This window comes from Strigops habroptila, chromosome 3, assembly GCF_004027225.2.
Source record: "Strigops habroptila isolate Jane chromosome 3, bStrHab1.2.pri, whole genome shotgun sequence".
Classification (NCBI taxonomy): domain Eukaryota; kingdom Metazoa; phylum Chordata; class Aves; order Psittaciformes; family Psittacidae; genus Strigops; species Strigops habroptila.
The window spans coordinates 27,592,302-27,611,747 of NC_044279.2; the positions used below are offsets into that span (position 1 = coordinate 27,592,302).

A 19,446-nucleotide genomic window follows, 5' to 3' on the forward strand; every position below is an offset into this window, starting at 1 on the left:
TTGCTCATTTTTCAGGCATTTTTTTTTTTCCCCTAACCTCAAAAGACTTCCCATAAAAGTCTGTGAGAAATTTAATAGAGCCAAGATAGCTCAGGCCAGATTCCCAGCTGTTTGAAAGCAGTGCTGGTAAAGGTGATGGAATCCCACAGTTCTCCAATACTCACCTTCTTTGTGTAACAATGTCCATGTTGCACGTAATTTATTTCTGACACAGAAAGCGTAATTATGGTGAGTTCTGAATTATACTGGAAGGTACCTATACTGGAGCGTTTTGACACGTCTGCATGCAAACATCTCCAATGACAACTAGGCAAGTGGAAGTAAAAACTTTTCTAAATGCAAAGATAATTAACCCCACAATAACATCCTACTGAAATTATGCATATAAGTCCCATAGATTAGAAAAAGAGATCGCCATTTTATCTGGTTGATGGTTATACTGTAAGGTGATACAGGTCAGGCTAACCCTAAGGATGGTTATACTGTAAGGTGATACAGTCAGGCTAACCCTAAAGAAAAGCTTTATCATCTTCAGCTTACATCATGCAGTTCATGCCAGTCTTTCTTTTCTTAAATAGAACATATTCCATTAAGAGTGCTAATATCGAATGAAAGATTTTATAAGTAGGTAAGAGGCTGTAAAGCAAATGGTTACCAGTTAAGATAAGCATCATGGAGATCAATAAAATCTTAAATAATTTGCTAAAGGATGAAGCTACATCTTAAACAAGAAGTTGTTCCCCCTCTTGAAGGGTGATTTAGAAAAAATAACGAATTAATAGCTATCTTTTTTAAACCTGTTGCTCACACCTTGTCGTTCTCAGGGAGTTACCAGTTGAGTTTTGAGGATAAAGAACAGAAAGAAATTTGATGCTGTTGGGTGCTACATTGAACCCAGTAACAATAGTTTTTACTTTTTTTCCTGGAATGTATCCAGAAGCAAAATGGGATTTTCTTTTGGTCTTGAAAATAAATAGTACAGCCCACCTGTGCCATGGCCATAGGAAGCAGAAAAGCAGAAAGACCTTGTTCTAATCTTGTTTGCCCTGGAGCCAGCTGTTGGCAGCCAGTGCCCTCAGCTTCTCCCTCCTGAGGAGCAGGGATTATCTCAACTCTTTGGTCCAAATTCCCAATGCAAAACATCCCACAAGGTGCATAAAGCTCAGTTTCAAATCTTCAATCTACTTCATCAACAGCATATATAAAATTGGTCTGTATATGCATACACATATATATATGTATAACAAACTAGTACCTAGCATTTTGATTTAACAGATTTTAAAATATTATCAAAGTCATGTGCAAAAGATGTAAGAAAAGACACTAGAACATAGAATTACAGTGCTCTGATTTTTTTATACTGGGCAACTTTTGTTAACTAGGTCCATATTAATAAATAACTCTTGGAACTGCAGAAAATAAAAAGTTTACATATTTCTTTAATTTTGGACATCCTTTCATACCAAACCTCTCTGAACTAAAACTATCACAAATCTCAGCCAACCATTAATAAATTTATGCATACTAGCAACATGAGGTAAATAATGCTGAAAAATATGTATTTAATTCAGATATCCAGTTTATGATTGTTTATAGAGTATGGCTTAGAAAGTAAAATATGTTTAAACAAACACATTTTCCCTCCAGTGTGCACTTCTTAAAGATTTAAAGGAAACGAGGCATAAAGACCATGAAAGTTTGTAAATATACAGTGAATGGAGGAGATCAAAAGTTGTCCTACTGAAGGGTTACATGAACTCAAACAGAAAAATTAAAGAAATGTGAGTTCATTAGTCCAACGAGCTAGATTTTAAAACTGCATCATAGCTGTATTTTTCTGAAGACAAAGCAGATTATAATATGTTTATACAATGCATATAAAATAAATTGCTACACAAGAAAATGTCACATTTTAGAAATGGTTTCCTCATATGCTAGGAATCTCTCATTTAGAAGCTCATTATCCAATAGTAGCTCTCAAGAATAAAGCTAATTTACATGTAAAATAAGAGTATGGTCTACTCTTTAAAGGCACAATGATAAACACACCAATTTGACAATTACATTAATATGAGCATTTGCATAATCTGCCTTCTACACCTGTTCTTAATTTGAAGCAGCTGCAGAACAAATCACACCACATAATCTGAATATGCCACCGAGTCATGTAAACACACTAATCCTTCTCATCAAGTTTTTGTTTCATTCTGTTTGCATGTTTGCTTTGAATTTACATGAACCCATAAAAAAAAGCTTTTGAGTTGGACAATTTATATTCATCAGAGATAACATATAGAGGCTAAAATGATTTTTTGTTTGTTTTTGTTTATTTTTACCATTTCCTGTAACAATGAGCATTTCATTTTCAGGACTAGACAAACAACACATAGAAACTCAACATTTTACAGCTGATTGCACTAGATATACCTCCTGTGAAGTACATTAAAAATGTGCAGTCAACACACAGTACAGTAAGTCTGACAATTAAATTCTTATGCTCTTAGCAACGTAAGACTGAATGGTCACCACTTCATTTTCTTTCAAATTCCATGCTTTCCACTTTTTAGAAAACTCCATGTTTTGTACCAGCAGCATAAAAGGAAAACAAAGCAACAGTTGACTGATAAGTCAAAATAACAGCTCACACTAATGAAATATTCTTTCTACATGTATGCTGCTTCTTTTTTGATACACAAACAAAAAATAATTGACTAATTTAATACTCTGACTCTCTTCCTATGCATTCCGACTGTCATTAGTCTCCATTCTGTAATGTTAACCTCATTCAAACTGAAAGATGAGAGAAAGGCAGCACACGTAGGAAATAACTGAATACATCACACATGCCTGATACAGTGATGATCATATAGGATTATGCCAAATGCAAAATGCTACATACTAATGCTACTGCTAAATTCTTTTTCAGTGAATAATCGGAAGCACAAACATAGAACCCAAAGCTCTTTGCATAGCCTCCACAAGAAGGGGGAGTGAGTGAGCAGCTGAGTGGTACTTAGTTGCCAGCTGGGATTAAACGACAACACAATCCATTACAGAGCCTGTGTGCTATCTAGTGTGCTGTCTACAACCTCTACACAGATGGTTTTACTGAAAGTAGAAGAGGCTCTTCTCTGCTTCAGAGCAAAGATTTAGGATTGGATAACATTTTGGCTTGGGACCCAGGACCAAATACTATGTTACACTAAAATGCTTATCACTGAAATCAAGTGGTTTGGTTTAAAATCAAGAGGGCCAGGTTTGAACAATGCCAAAGCCATTCTGACATTGAATTGTTGCCTAGTTCAGTAGCTCTGTAACATGGAATACCAGCTCCTCTGGTTACCAAAAGGTGTATATAAGTTTTTACATAATAGAGAAAATAGAGATTATATTGTACTTTCTTCTTCCCATGTAGCAAAGAGCATGGCATCAGCCTGAAGCTGTGACAGCAGCCAGAGCTGATGCTGCTTTTCCAGAGCTTGCCTAACAGCAGAAGCAAGTGGGAATCTCAACTGCGAGGAAAACTGGGAACTGCAGCAAAGAAAAATGACAACCAGCCTGGACATGATGTAGGACCACTATAAGCTGTCATCAGAAATGAAAATGGGAAAAGAGTTAACCATAATATTTTGAGAATTTTGTATACTAACCATGTGTATATTTAACTTAATTGTAATCGATCAGTTTCCTCTACTACAAAAACCCCAAAGATTTTGTCAAGGAGAGACATTCTACAATGTGAAGCAGAGGTCACCCTGCGTAACTGCTGGAAATCATTTTCTTTGATTCAGATGTCTGGAACTTCCTAGCAGGTGACTTTGCATGATTCTGGACTGGGAAATTTCTTCCTATTCCTTTCTTCCATCAAGTATTTAGCCTCTCCAGGTTAAATAAAACAAATTCTGTATTTTAACATTATTTTATAGGTTTACTGAAGGAGATACTGCATCAGCCTTTGCTGAGCTTAGTATAAAGCACACTAAGAAACATCCCCAAAGTTGAACCAAATGATGGGGCTTTGAGCAACCTGGTCTAGTGGACGGTGTCCCTGCCCATGGCAGGGGGGTTGGAACCAGATGATCTTTAAGGTCCCTTCCAACCCAAACTATTCTACGACTCTATAACTCACAAACTCTCTGTGCTGACGTAGCAGAAGAAAGTGCAAGCACCCACTGTTTGCCGTAGTCCTATCCAACCAGATAGATATTTCAACTAGCATTTATACCTCTGACACCGTGTAACACAATTAAAAATACACTTACAGTACAAAATAAGAAAGAACAAAGTTAAACAGTGCATGCACATTAAATAAAGGTTTGTACATCCATAATACCTGGTTTTGGAACAAAAATACCTCCTGATGTTAGACACTACTAGAAAACAAGATTCTGGTGCGGAATAAATAAAAAGTAAGAGACAAAGATCTCATCAAATGCATTTAAAAACATGCTGAACATATCAGAAATATTTTAATGTTAGATTAAAAAACATGATGCATACATCAACTGGCATAACATGATACATACATTAATTTGTTCACACATCCTCATTGCAAATGCAAAGTAGGAGTCAGATCATGCCCTAACCTTTCATGTACCAATCATGCTTAAGGTGATCCACTTTATCATAGACTTATCAGTTTTTCCTCTCCTGGATCTCTCAGAAAGTAGAAACATAGATAGTGGTCTTTTGAAAAACGAAACCCAAAATACTTTTTAATTCCCATCACCTCTTAGTACAACTTCTTTGCTGATTTTCTCAGAGCCAGAAGAAAAATAGAGGGGATAAGATTGTTCTCAGTGAGACCAAACACACAGAAGATTTACATCAAAAAATCAGTTTCTAAAAGTCTACCTGATATTTTAATTAGCAGAACAGTATACCCAGAAACACACAAAATACCTGATATCTACAACAAAAAAGCCTCAACTGCATATTGAAATGAACATTCAAGATTTTACAGTGTCTTTCTCTTTCATTTTTTATCTTGTCTCCTGCCTTGGGGTGACATCCAGAGAGAATCCAATCGCCATACTTCAGACAAGGCACCCCAGCAGTGGGGCAACATACATGTGCTTTCAGAAAAGAAAACAACTCATACTGGTAGTTCTGCTGTTTTAGGAAATCTCATTGTTGAGTTCTTATCTAAAGGCAGCCTCATACTCCTTAATTGCATGCAACTACTGACACCTCAGCAAGCAGCTAGAAGGATGTTGAGTATCTGAACAAAAGAAATTACAACCTACACTGCCTTACAGTTAAAGTTCTGAGGTGTAACCTAAGCCACAACTACCATAAAATGACTATCCAATGCTGGCTGAGCCAACGTAGTGTCTCCCATGTAGGCAGTACCCCACTAACCCTTGGGGAAGGTCTTGCTCTTACAGACTTTCTTGGGCTGCAGAGGCTTGCACTGCTATTTGTGTATTGCCAGACTGTTATATTTTACCTCATCATAAGGAAGCCTGAATATATGTACTCATTTTCTGGAACTCTTACATGAAAAATTTATTGTAATTTCATGAAAACTTACTTTAAAGAAAAAAAGTGCTTTGATATTAGCGAGAACTACATTCTGCATACAAGTATAAATCGCTGGATTAGTATAAAAACTAATTACAGAATTTCAAATCCATAATTGTCTCAGCAACTGTCTTCCTTTCTGGTAGATAACCATGATCAACACACACTTTGCAACCCATATACCTTGTAAAATTATTAATTGTATTGGTTAGAAAGAACCTCAAGTTTTCCTAAACATGAACTAATTATTTTTACTGCAACTCATTGATTTTGAGAAATGCAATGTATTTATGCCATGATTTGGTTTTGTAAAACTCTCGAAATTAAATAAATATTCTTTCAAGCTGGGTCTGTGTTCTGTCACTATGTTATTCTTTGACATGTTATTTTAGGTCAGATTTACTCAACTCTCTACGGCATTGAAATTTACCTTATTTCAGAACAGGACAGTTAATAATTTAGACTTTTACTTTGCCTATTTGCATAGTAGCATTTTATGTAAGATTATATTTGGACTATACCCCAGATTAAAATTGAAATTAGCCATTATACCTAAACTTAACACCGCATTTCATGGTTGTTTTCACCAACTTCATGCTAGATGATAGACTGATATATCAAAAGAAAGAAACTGACTTTAAAAATTGTGTTGAGGTTATTTTAAATGCTCCCCTCACTTCTACAGAAGGTAGCTACACTTTTTGTTTCTCTTTTTTATTGACTGTGGCTTATTTGAATGGGCATTGAAGACATAAAATTTGGAAGATCCTTTTCCCAAGCAATGGGAAAGGTACTGCAGTCCTGTACCCAAGACCAGGAATCTGAACATCTGGGCTTCATTGCCTGCACAGTCAAAGTAATAACACAGCTACAAACTCAAGGAAGAGAAAGACAGCTGCTCCCGATGCAACCCAGGTGCATCCTTTCCCTTTTGGAAGATCCCTTTCGGATCACTTTCAAATCATGAAACATGTTGAGCAGCTGACTGACTGTGTGGTGTTATGAAGTGACCAGGTAGCTTGAAATCACTTGAAGACTCAACTATTTTCCTTGAACTTTATCAAATTAATCCAATCTTTCCATCACAATGCAGAGTAATTATAGCTAGCAAAAAACCTACTACATCATCCTGATGCCAGCGTTATGTCAAAAAGTGTTCCATAAGAGAACAGATCTGTTCCAGAGCTTGGCTATATATTTCTTGATGACCTACATCATCCTTTTAGCTTGATTTCCTATCATTTACTCCTCAAACTCCAAGGAAACAATTAGATCCTGTAAACTGTCAGCACTTGTAACCGTAACAACTCTGCCTCAATAAAACACAAAAGACGGACTAAAAGAGTTGGAGGGATGATAGAAAAGCAGAGATATCTTGGGATCTGTACAGATCATATCTCCTTCTCCTTCACCCAGTATTATTCAAAACCAGAGCCAATAGATTTTAGTATTCCTTGAAAAGTGTAAATAATGTATACCTATACCTTGTGATCACACAGTTGGGCATGAAATATACTCAAAGATGTATAAGTATAAACTTGCTGCCTGCTGTTCAGTCCCACTTCAATGGGTATTTCAATGATGCATGTCTCTTGTGTGTTTCTGCAGTTCTTTTTCCCTTCTTTCACTCTGATAGCGTTGCCAGAATGCACTGTACGCTCTCTGGAAATCCGATTCACATTAAAGTTTTGTACAGTTAGTAATACAAGAAGGCTCAAATCTCTAACACAAAGCTTTCATAACTACAATAGTCAGAATAATAATATGGAAAGAAAAAAAAAAGTCATCCTAACAATGAACTCAATACTGAGGATATATAATAATCTAACACATTTTAAGTTTAAAAATAATGGGGCTTTTTTGATCGTGGACTGCTAGTCAAGCCAGGTGGCTAGATCAGTATTTGTGGAAACCAACAGTTCCTCATTGTTTTTTTTCTAAGAGAGAAAGCACACTAATGATAATTTGATAAGCAATACCCTTCTTACGTAAATCACATTTTAAATGAATAATAATAACACTAATGGAGATGATATGTAATGAAATGAAAATCACAAGAATAAATCTCTATATCATCCAGAACTAAAATAGAAAGAACAACTTCTTGTGCCATTTTTGTGGCAGCATTCTAAAGGCTCTATGCTAATGGTGTTTACTCTCCAAGGAAAATATAAATTCATCTGCCAGGTAAAACAAAGGTTTTCAAAACCTTTTTAGAATTCCCGTTGACAGTTTCATGGGGAAAAAAAGCAACTTCAATAGTAAGGATTCTTCCCGGAAATAGGATTCTATTTATGAGTTCGTGCTAAACTCTTTGACATTCATAAAGGTTTAACTGAGAAATAATTTCTGTGTAAATGGTGTGACACATCAACATCGCCAATACATTAGATCCTATCTTGATTACAAGAAGGGGCCCAATTCTGCTATAAACAAAATTATTTAGGGTTTTCACTTAAAAAAGCTAAGTGATTCCACACATCATAAAAGCATTATAAAATTTTTTTTGTCGGTTTTCATTACACTAGAATTTCTTTTAAAGATGATGCCATTACTAGTCAAGCCTTTCCAAAAGCACTCCTAGTAACTTCTCTCTTACTATACTTACAGTCAAAAACCTTAAAATATCCGATAAGTCAAACAAAATCCGATAAATATTCTATATTGACAGTAAAGCACTACACACAATTGGCAAGTTTTATTATTTCAATTTATCTTGACAATGTTACCAAAACCCAAGACGGTTAGGAAACCAGTCCTAACAGCTATTGATACAATATTACCTACCTCTGGATGTACTTTAGGACATTACTAATTACAAAGATTAAAGCTAAACAATAGTGCTTGTGTTTGTTAACTACAAATATTCTAAAGAATCATACACAAAGTCATATATATTTGGTTCTAGAGGTATGGCTGGGATATTACAACACAAACTGTACCACCCAGTCAAATTACGATAACTAAATACTCATTCAAAGAACTCCATACAAATATTGCCCACCCAAACCAAACATTTTCCTAGACTAAACTATTTTGCAGAATGCTAAATTAGTATGACTTTTCTCAACGTGGAAAAGAGCTCCCTCTCTTAATCTTGGCTCTGAGACTTACTGGGTCATATTATATGCCAGGACCTAAAATGGTTGCAATAATAATGATCTCATAAGTAGGCTGTTAGACTAATTCACTTGATTTTCAGGCACCGTGAGACAATCACCTCAACACTATAAATACTCTAAAACATTATGAAAGTGGGTATTTTTGGAAGAAAAAAATATATAAAATATTGTGTTGGGTTTCTTTTAAATAAACTCTGCCTCTTGTTTCAGTGTATTTATTGCTGAGAAAAGCAAATTCATTTTAGAACAAATGCCTTCCAATTAAAAATGTCCATATTTATTAATTTCTTCTATGTCTTACTGATAATAAGTCAATACATTTTTATATACAACAGCTTGACAAAAGCCAGACTATAGGAAACTATGTGAAAACTACAGCTACTTAGTCTATGCTCATAGAAATCACTATCTTTTGTTGTAATCTAACAAGTGAGGATTAAAGCATCCAATATGATCACATATCTAAAGTGAATTTAAATAGATGAAATATTGTGAATTAGGATGTCACCTATTTTTACTAAATGCCAGTTATTATCAAGGCTATAAATATACAGAAAATAAAGTTGACTTTTTGAAAAAATAATCAACTGTCATGTCCTTTAAGGCATTTTGTGCACATGCTGTAATTTTAAGATGGCATTACAATCCTTTTAAAATGAATATGTTGATACAGTGTAACGTGCTTACTGACAAATCAGCACACTATCTGCTCCCTAGAATTTTGCTATTGGCTTCAATGACTCCTCACCTTTTTTCAGAAAAACCTGCAACAACAAAAAAATCACACAACACTACAGGAATGGAAAAGACCTGCTGAGTTTTTATCTTTATATTATTGCAATTCATGTCATGCAAGTTCCTTTCTAAGCTTGCTAAAGCTTTAAGTAGGCAGTATGCATGGAACGTGGCTTTTGCTTCCACTACTTCTACTAGAACAGTGTTCCAGAAACTTTTTTCTCTGCATAGCAAAAAACTTTCATTTCCACAGTTCATTCATGTTTAGCTTAGCTACACATTACTATATTTAAAACTGTTCTTAAGAAGTATAAAGATGTTTCTTCCTTCCTAAAGTTTGCTTCTTGACCCAAATTGCATAGAGCAATCACAACCTTTCAGCCTATGCATCTAGTCTGAATGAAACCTTCTTGGACTTGTATATATTAAAAATGTATACAGAATTTACATAACCTCAGTGTAGGTATATGGCAAATGTGCTACACTATCGGCCATAGTCAAAACATTGAGATACCTTCACGCCTTGGAAATTGAGGGCATCGGTACTAAAGCCCTGAATCTTTCATCAGAACCTATATGGAGCACATTTCTAATATAGCAGTAAGGCACCAGAAATCATGTGGATTGCATATCTCCATTACTCCAAATGAGGTCTTAAAGATACCTTTTAGAAATGGCATTATTTCCCTATTTTTATTGGAAAAACAATTCATTTAGGATTGCATGTTCTTTTTTCTCACCTGTGTTACACCACTGGTTATTCACAGTCATACAATGACCACTACACTGAGCTTCTCTCTTCCTTTTTCATTTCAAGTGATGGACACAAGCTTAAGGAAGACATTTTTCTAAGTTCTTAAACACATGATATTATTCTTTCTATGCTTTCTAAAATTTATCACAATTCACTTTCTAAATTCCATTCTCAAAAGATGCCCATCCCTCTTGTGAAGCCTATCCTGTTTTGCTTTTTTTTTCCATGGGTGAAATACATGCCTCCTGTTGCTATGGCAGGCTTGCGGTGAGACATTTTTTCTCCCTCATCCAGAATATGGGTTCAACCCTTTTGAATTAAGAGATATTTTTTTGTATATGCAAATATCTATCACCATTTGCCTCTGAATTTACATTATTATTTTCACTTCAGAGACTATGCTCTCAAACTGAGGTTTTCAATGGAATCCTGAACTGTTCTTAAAACATAAACAAACACTGTTTTGTGTATGACTTCACACCACATCCTGTATTGGGAAGTACTTTAATTTGGTAATTCGATTATTCTTAAACATCAAGCCCATAGCTATCTGTGCATTAAATTACAGCTGCATCAACTTAGAAATAACTTATACAAGCATAGATATTTTTTTCTGACATGTTGGGTCACTGAACTGGTTTTCCTCAATATTGCATAGGTTGTCTTTTCTATCAGACTGAAAGTATCTTTCTTGAATAAATGGATTTACTGTGAACACTTAGGGGAAAATCTCATTCTTCATTTATACTTCAGGTTCTTGGTAAGATCCTTGAAGCATATTGATGTTGGCACACCATACAGTTTCCTTTGTACATATTATTATAGCACGATTGCTTTTCAAAGCTCCACATAATTAAGTAGTAAAGCACTGAAGCTGTGTTTAGTAAATTTTTCACCATTAATTCTATTTCATAACACCCTCATCTGTCTGTCTCAAGAAAATTATATTAGAAGCATAAGAAGACATAAAAAGACCTAGAACATCAAAGAGGCAATTGTTGACCAACCTCCTTCCCCAACAGGATGGGCTGATGGGCTTTTCCACTCCACTGTGCAATTGCTCTTTCAGCAGCACACATGGCCACATGCTCTTTTTTCTGCAGCATTACTGTGTAATATTTATGCGTGATCATCTGGATAATTTGAACAGTTTTTAACTCAATTTTACATGTATACAGCCCAAGTGACAGCAAACTAAAATTAACACCTAAGTCGATCTTGGCATACGGTCAGATTCCTGATTAGCCTGCTCCCCACACCCCAGGAAAGCCCCCCTGCTTGCTAAAGCAGCTGGACAACTAACACACAAACTACAAAATAATGCCTAACAATTAGAATATTTCAAGACAAGTATTCAATTCCCAAAGTAAAATTAATCTGAAAAAAAAAAAAAGTATGTGAAATAATTGCAGAAGGAATGCCTTGAATAGCTATGGAGAGACTGCACTTTAACATAGAAAGCTGAATTTGCTACTATTGACTGAAGATTCTTCATTATTTTGTCACAGAACTCGGGTTTTGGTAGAAAATTTCCTTGACTTTTATAATTGCCTGATGAAATGAGAAACCTCCTGGGAAAGAGACTTTCCTTAATAGTAATTTAACTAGAAACCATTTTTAAAAATCTACACCCATCTAGAGCATTCACAGAATATTTTGTTCAGTTGCTTTTCCTGCTTTGGTAATTTCTAAATCAATGTACACTAATGTGTGTTTCAAATTCAAGAGTATCAGGAGAGCCTTGCTTGAGTGGTGCGATCCTAAACTGGCATAATTAGGGCTCTGCCTGGGAGCAGACCCTTCAATAGAGCTGCACACTGAGTGGGGAACCATTCACACATTCCCTCTCAGCTCTTCACAAGCTTTTCTGGGCAATGAGCCAGCTGGTAAGAGAATCAAGCTGATCCAACCTGTTGCAAGAGCCTGGAGAAGTGGCTCAAGGAAACCTACACCTCACAGCACCACAGAGGAGCTACTCACGTAGCCTGAAGAGGAGCAATCGCAGACATGCCAGCTGGCTGCGCCAGGAGGGCTTGCAGGGGGACAGAGCTTTCTGGCTGCTCAAGCAAGGCAAATAAACTTCTCTATAGCTCTTGGAGGCTCCTATAGTTCAGAATATAAAACCCAGTCCATCCATCCCATGCACAGCAATATTTCCTGGTATCAGACAGGCTGCAGATTCTACCATGAGGTCTGCTGCCCTGCTATGTAGAAGCTGCTGTGGAAAGACCTAGACACTCGCTGTGAAGGTCTGCCTTTCTGAATCTGAGTGAAGAATCACTGTGTGTGTTCTCCCCTCTCCTCCCAATCCTCTACACATACCAGAATCAACAACAGAGAAAGGGCGAAAGAAAAGACATGGTACGATATATGCGCCAAATGATTCCCTGTGTCCTGGATTTGGCTGGAGTTAAACCATGACACCCTGACAGTCACAGCAACGGAGTGAAACGCCAGACTGATTCACAGTCATATGTTTAACATTAAAATGCCTCCTGAAATACCTGACCACATAGTAATCTTAATTAGCATATTCAATACCCATAAACAGAACTTGTATAATACTTCTTTCCTCTGCCTCTAAAATATTTTCTAATATTGCAACAGTATTTTCAGGATAAACATATCATCTCTGCACTAGCTAGTGGTTTTTTTTTCCCTCTCAGTTAGATACAGATGAAGTCATTATGTGATAACTTCCATTAGAAGGCTGCTAGTAAACATTTTTCCATGTTACAAAGGTCATACATAAGGTTAGCTGCAATATTTTATGTACCCAAAAATGACAACTATCATCTGCTTTATCAACATGAGATAATACCTCAAGGTGATTGATACTTACTTTAAATTAAAAAGGAAACCATACTAACCAGTGCCACTTTCTTCATAGATGTACTTTTTAACACCGGAAGTTTTCAAAAGTAAAAACTAAAGTAAATCTATTCTTGAAAGATTTCACAGCAAAATGGCACACAATGCAAAAGATGGGTTTTCACAAATAAAAGAGGTTGTCAAAGACAGAACAGAAACCTTTGGAGCAGACTTGTATCTATATAAATAAGGACTTCCGAGCAAGATTTTTATGTAGACACTTCCACTGTACATCAATGAAATATATCTTTTTTTTTTTATTCATTACTGTATTTATCCCTCTACCTTACATGGAATTCCTGTTTTCTACACCATGAAAGCTTGAACATGGCTAGTTCGCCTTTCCCTCCCCCTACACCTTACCTAAAAACAACTCCTTGCTTTCTCTCCATCTCTTGGGGTTATCTTTGTCTTTAGAGTGGGTATCACTGATGCAAATTTCTGCACCTTAGAGGATAACTATATATTCCTCCTAACGCTTACAAGGGAAAATGGGACTTCTGATTTTCCAGTAGCTATCTTCCAAATTTAATTTACCCCAAGCCTCAGTGTTTGCTTATATGTAGGCCACACATTTCCTCCAGAATTATACTCGAGAGGGAAAAAGATTGTTTATCACTACTCTCCTCTTACACTATATATTAGGCATTAGCATCTTTCTAAATCAGTGATTTCTAGCACGTACAAAATCCTCCTACTTCCTATGTTTAGCAGCATGCTTTAGATAAATAGAAATATGTAATATGCAGTTTTTGGAAAGACAGTTTTAGACCAGATATATTTGTTTCTATTTTTGTTGAATGTAATACTAAGAAAATTCTAAGTTACATCCATAACAGGCTTTTTTCTTTTTTTTTCCCTGTTTTTAGACTGAGAATTCTTTTACTGACATTACGCATGCACGGTTGCAGTCGATGTGCATTAAGTCAGAGGATGTAATTTAAAAGCAGTGGGTTTTGCTTCTTTTTCCCCACATTCCAAATTTCTTATCTCTCATCAGCTCCTTATGTATGCTTAAAAAAGTAACTAAAAGTTACAATATTAATGATATGTTTGCTTATTTATTATGTGCAATGAATTTTAATTCGGAGCCATATGAAGATCCAAAGGGAGATGACCAAAACAGGACAGTAAAGCAACAAGAGTAGGTTAAAAGAGACTATGAATATCTTTTCATGCTAAATTTTCATGCTAAATTTTTGCATTTTGCATGTCTTTAAAAAAAGTGGTTCTTCTGATACTGTGCACCAATGCAATAAACATTAAGTAATTAAACTTAAATTTACACTTACTTTTCCCTAATTTTATCAAATAATTACACTTCTGTGACGTGCTCATGCTAAATAAACAAGGCTTACCTTAACAACTCAACACTCCATACAGCATGATATTTATACAACAAGCTTGGTACACACCGAGCTTAACCCTTTGATTCCAGGAGTCATGATTTCCTGACATGCCATCCTCACAGAATGCATTAGTACTGGTGTTGAAACAACAAATCTAGCAAGAAGGAAAAAAAACCTAATCCACTCAGATATATTAACTTATGGGATTGAAGTTAATTATCTATTTATTTTAATCAAGATAAAAGTTCAAATTCTGCTTTAACGAAAATAAACGACTTCTTTAGAGACATTACAGGGAATAGATATAACTAGGCTTTTAATAACTCTTAGAGCAAACAAATAAAATTACAACTAGTGGTCCAAATCACTCTGTTATGCAGCCAATGATAGTATCTGTATCATGGACAGATTAGTCTAAACACTGAGATTTGCCTACCTGGAAGGGAAGTAATAGCAATGCTGTACATGAACACCCACCAGTGGAGGCAAATTGCCAGCATTTACCTTTGGGTTATGCTTGTGCTCTGCACAGTTCTTGAAGAACTGAAAGTCTTGCTCATGATTTTTAGTATAACAAGAACAATAAAGTTGTCGGTTTTAAAACTCACGGTAGACGACACCAGGTACTTCACTGGCCATACGGGCAATGACTTTCTGCCACAGCAGAATGATCTACAGGTTCTAAGAGCCAAAGTGACATTTTCCCTGCTATGCCTACTATGGAAATGTGGTGATAGGGAGTGAAATCTGTGAAAGCAACCAGCTCACTTCACCATGGATCAGCAGAGTCTCAGCTTCTCCAGAAAAGAAAAATATCCTTAAATAAAAATGAGTACTACAGAAATCCTGACCTTACTATTGCAATATGCTTTCCAGGATGCACAGTAAGAAAGTAAATATTATCTCATTATATGCAGGTTAACATTACCCTCAACTCTCATCACAAACCCTCCTTAGCTGTTTTGCAATATGTCATTAATCAATATGTATGTACTGATTGGATCCATTCGATTGGTGCATCAGTGTAATGAATGGCACATGTAAACATGCTTCAAATACATTTATTCAGATATCTATACATGAAAGTAAAATCACTACTACAATTGGTACTCAAGCTTGTCAGACAGGATGTTCTTCTCCTTCTGTTTTGCATAAGACATGCTAATGGTTATGCGATCTGCAGTCTGAAACCCAGAAAAATGTAAATCAGAAAGTAATAGCAGATCAAGATAACCGTCTATCCACAACTGTAATTTTAGCAGGTATTCCATTATCTCACAGTCTAAATACAAACCTCCTCTCACTGAAAATACACGATAACTACTAGATAATGGCATTAAAATTTAAAACAAAAACATGTGCCAACACAATATTCCTCTTTTACAATAGATCCCATAGCTACAGGTAAATTTAAAAGAGTTTTTTTTTATGAGAAGGATACAAAAGACACCCAAATTCTTCCGGGGAAATCCCAGTGGTTCCCTAAAACCATCCCCTCTATGAAGCATAGTAAAACATGATGACTTACCCAACACCCTGTTTTTGCAAAGTTGAAGACACAAATTTGAAGGTTTCTTCAATAAGCTTTCAACTTGCTGATTAGCTAGTTGGTGATGTAAGTCATTAAAATACTTGATGCATTATGGAATAACACAGAGAACATATATAGAAACAGCATATGCTACTTTCCTGCAAATATCCAACAAATCCAGAAGATGGCCACTGAAATTAATACTGGTTTTTTTCTTCTTTGGCACATGGAACAATAGAACAGTTTTCATCAAAATATGGAGCACATGAGAGATGCAATGGCAAGGCTTACCTAACACCCACATTTGCCTGCAGATGTGTGAGCTAGTTTTAAAAGTTTATTAGGTTTTTACTAGATTTATAAATCAGTTCTAAAATATCTCCAGTTGCCAGATTAGTAAATTGCTTTGAAATTAGAGGAAATTAGAAATACATTACCATTAAGGAATTTTAAAATGTTGGGAGAAGTCTGTTTCTTTAAGCACAAACACAAGCACAAGTATTTTTATCTTCTAAACCTCAAATTGCTTATGCATATTTAGCAATTCCTACTGCTAGGAGATTTTGGCTAAAGCTACCATTAAATTTGGCATAATAAAATAATAATAACATACAATTTTATGGCCCATATTACAGTATTTGGTCAAACAGGCATCACAATGCTCAAAATGTGAATTTCCACTACATAACGAACAATGAACAGCTCTGTAGTAACACTAAAAGGCAGAAACAGAAAAGCTCCAAGGACTCATTTATAAAACCTTTATACATCTTTTTCACTAAAGAAGAAAAATTAAATGGAGTTTGTGCTCATACCTGAGTTTACACGGTGTTTGATGCAAAAACCAAAGTCTGAGGGCACATTCCATTTCCCTCTCATTTGAAAATGAAGCAAATGAAGTGTCCAAAGTTAATAAGAGACACTGTGTTCATAGCGATCATGGAAGGAAAAGTTGGAAACATGAGCAATAATCTCTGGTTTAGGGAGCATGTAACAATTCTGAAAAGAAAATTATCTGCTTTATTTTCTTCTTCCTGCCTCGCAAGTGTGACTCATGAGGCACTGACTCTTCTTGGCAAACACATACTACAGGATGTCTCTACAATACACCATCCCATGGCATTTAAAAGGCCTCAGGCCAGCGTTAGTGAGGAGTAGGAAAGCACAAGCCTCCTTCTCCCCATCTCATCATCTTCTTCGTTATGTGTATGACTATCTCCAAACATGATTTTCTCTTCTTTCATCGATGCCTACCACAAATAGTGCACCCCCACACCTCTTCAGCCTTGAAAAGAAGGTTTATGAATGGGTGGAGAATGTGAACAGAGAAGTCTGTAGCTCCCGAACTGCTCCAGTTTACAAGCTGGAGGACTGAAGTAAGCTAAATTCACTGGGAAACATATACTGGGAAAATATCACTATTTTTTCCTGTTTCCTATTCTTCCCTTCATGTCTGGTGTTTGCCAGTTTACAGACAGGACACAGTGCTAGATGGACCTTATACATGTTCTCTTTCAGAATGAGAAGCTGGCAGAAAAAACAACTTTCACAGTATTCATTAAATCAATCATCATCTCCGTAACTCAACCCTTCAAGATCACCAATTCCACTTCTAAAAACTTAGAAAAACCTACAGTTGCTGCCTTTATGACTACTCTTCTTGAGTGCCTTCAGCCTAAAAGATATTTAAGACAAAACAAAGTCAAGGGCAACAGTGGAAAGTTGAGATGGCCCCAGGAGTCCTATGCCTCTGCACTGGAGTACAACTACAGCATGGCAGGATGCCAACTTGACATATTTTCTTTTTTTCCATTTTCTTTAGTAATTTTCCTAAGTTCTTGTTTATTTCTGAGCAAATAAATACAACTTTAAAAGTATATTTGAAGAGAGCTGATGTGGAATGTGGAACTGCATTCTGCATCCAACACTGCTCCATGAAGTTTCACAAAGAAAAGGAGACAATGTGAATTACATAAAAAAACTGCACAAGTGATCAAATTTCACAACATTTCACTGGTGGAGAAAAAAATAAATTCTGGTGCCTGGGGTCCTCCATTATGCACAACAAGAGATAAAAACACCCTATTCCTTCAGAAAGCAGGGGAAGTCCCAACAGGATAAAGGCTCACCCAGAAAAATAGATGTGAGGAAAAGAATGGTAGGAGTTATAAATTTTTATTTCCTGAACAAAATAAAATCATCTCTTATGTATATCTTTTGTCTGCAACAGACTGTAATTCAGCAGTTTAACACTCATATTTGGTCTACATACAATGAGAGACCCAGTTTTGTCAGCAAAATGCAATTTCCTATGGAACTCCGAATTAGCAATAAATGAACTAAAACCTCAAAAAATACTATGATAATTTTTTTCAAGAATAAAACACTGTATATATTTTTACTAACAATGCATTTTAAATAAGTACTCAATAACAGAACTCCTTTCCACCCAAACACAACCTGAAGCCCAACAGCATCCCAGTGTGAAACTCTAATGACATATGTTTTTCTGAAATGGCAGAAGCAGCTCTTTCATAATTTCATGCAGTTGTGTTGGTAGTTTCTGAACATATCTCTGTGTCACTTAGATACAGTCTTGTCTCAACAAGTTTTGAACTGGTTTTTTTCATTTCTTAGTGTTAACACAGCCGTTTTTACAATTTAATCCATGTATGTATAAAAAACACATACCAATTTTGCAAAATGTCTATAAAGAATTACTTTATAGTATAACTACTGAACTCAGTCTTAAATCTTTCAAGCATCTATAGCCACAAAAGGCTTTTTTAACTTACAGTGAATGTTCTCTGTGAATGAGAAGTCACCAGCACGCAAGCCTGTATGTGAATATGCACATACACAGCACTGGAACACAGGCATCCACGCACACCTCTCGTGTGAGCAAGCTCTTCCCTAAGAGTAAGGCCCCAAAAGCAAGGACACTTTACTAACCTGCAGTGGTCTCTGTTTATCACTGCCCTTAGGAGATTTCAGTCCACTTGTCTGTTGCTGTAAAAGCAGCTGCCTTGCTGCCTGGAGTGCCTAAAAGTAAAAAATAAATAAAGAAATAAATTCTACCAGTTCATAGAAAGAGATGAGTTGTTCATTGCGAATGTTAGGTAAAATTCCTATTGAACAAATATAGTCTCTGCCTATTCGATTTATATTTGCTAGATTTCAGGCTCCAGTTTGTTTCTTACTTAAAACAACAACAAAAAAAATAATCTGAAAGTACATATATAGGACTTCACTTGAATTTATGGATGTACATGAAATCCTGCAGGAAATAAAGTTAATTTGTTTGAAGTGCTTGAAGAGGAAAAATCATAAACTGCATCAATAGCCTCATTTCCACAAGGAACTTGTCTTTGAGTGTTCAACTAAAATGCCCACTCCCTTGCAAATTATCATTCAATTTGCATTTTCATATTACAATTTTGAAGCAAAAGCAAGTAGACTTCAAGTGTTACCAGAAGGTGTAATTAAATTTGACAAATCAACATCAGATTATCTTGAAAGTGAATTAATAAGGATATTCACTGAAGATTAAAAACACTTTTT

At 35.8% G+C, this 19,446-nt stretch overlaps 1 protein-coding gene across 1 annotated transcript in view; it reads right to left on the reverse strand.

The window, feature by feature from the left end:
- The window catches only part of FOXP2 (forkhead box P2), a 415,715-nt gene that overhangs the window by 106,299 nt on the left and 289,970 nt on the right, over positions 1 to 19,446 (reverse strand). Inside the window, exon 5 of the mRNA XM_030479870.2 lies at positions 18,838 to 18,927. Within this exon, the coding sequence (XP_030335730.1) occupies positions 18,838 to 18,927 (90 nt within the window). The remainder of the gene's footprint in view (positions 1 to 18,837; positions 18,928 to 19,446) is intronic.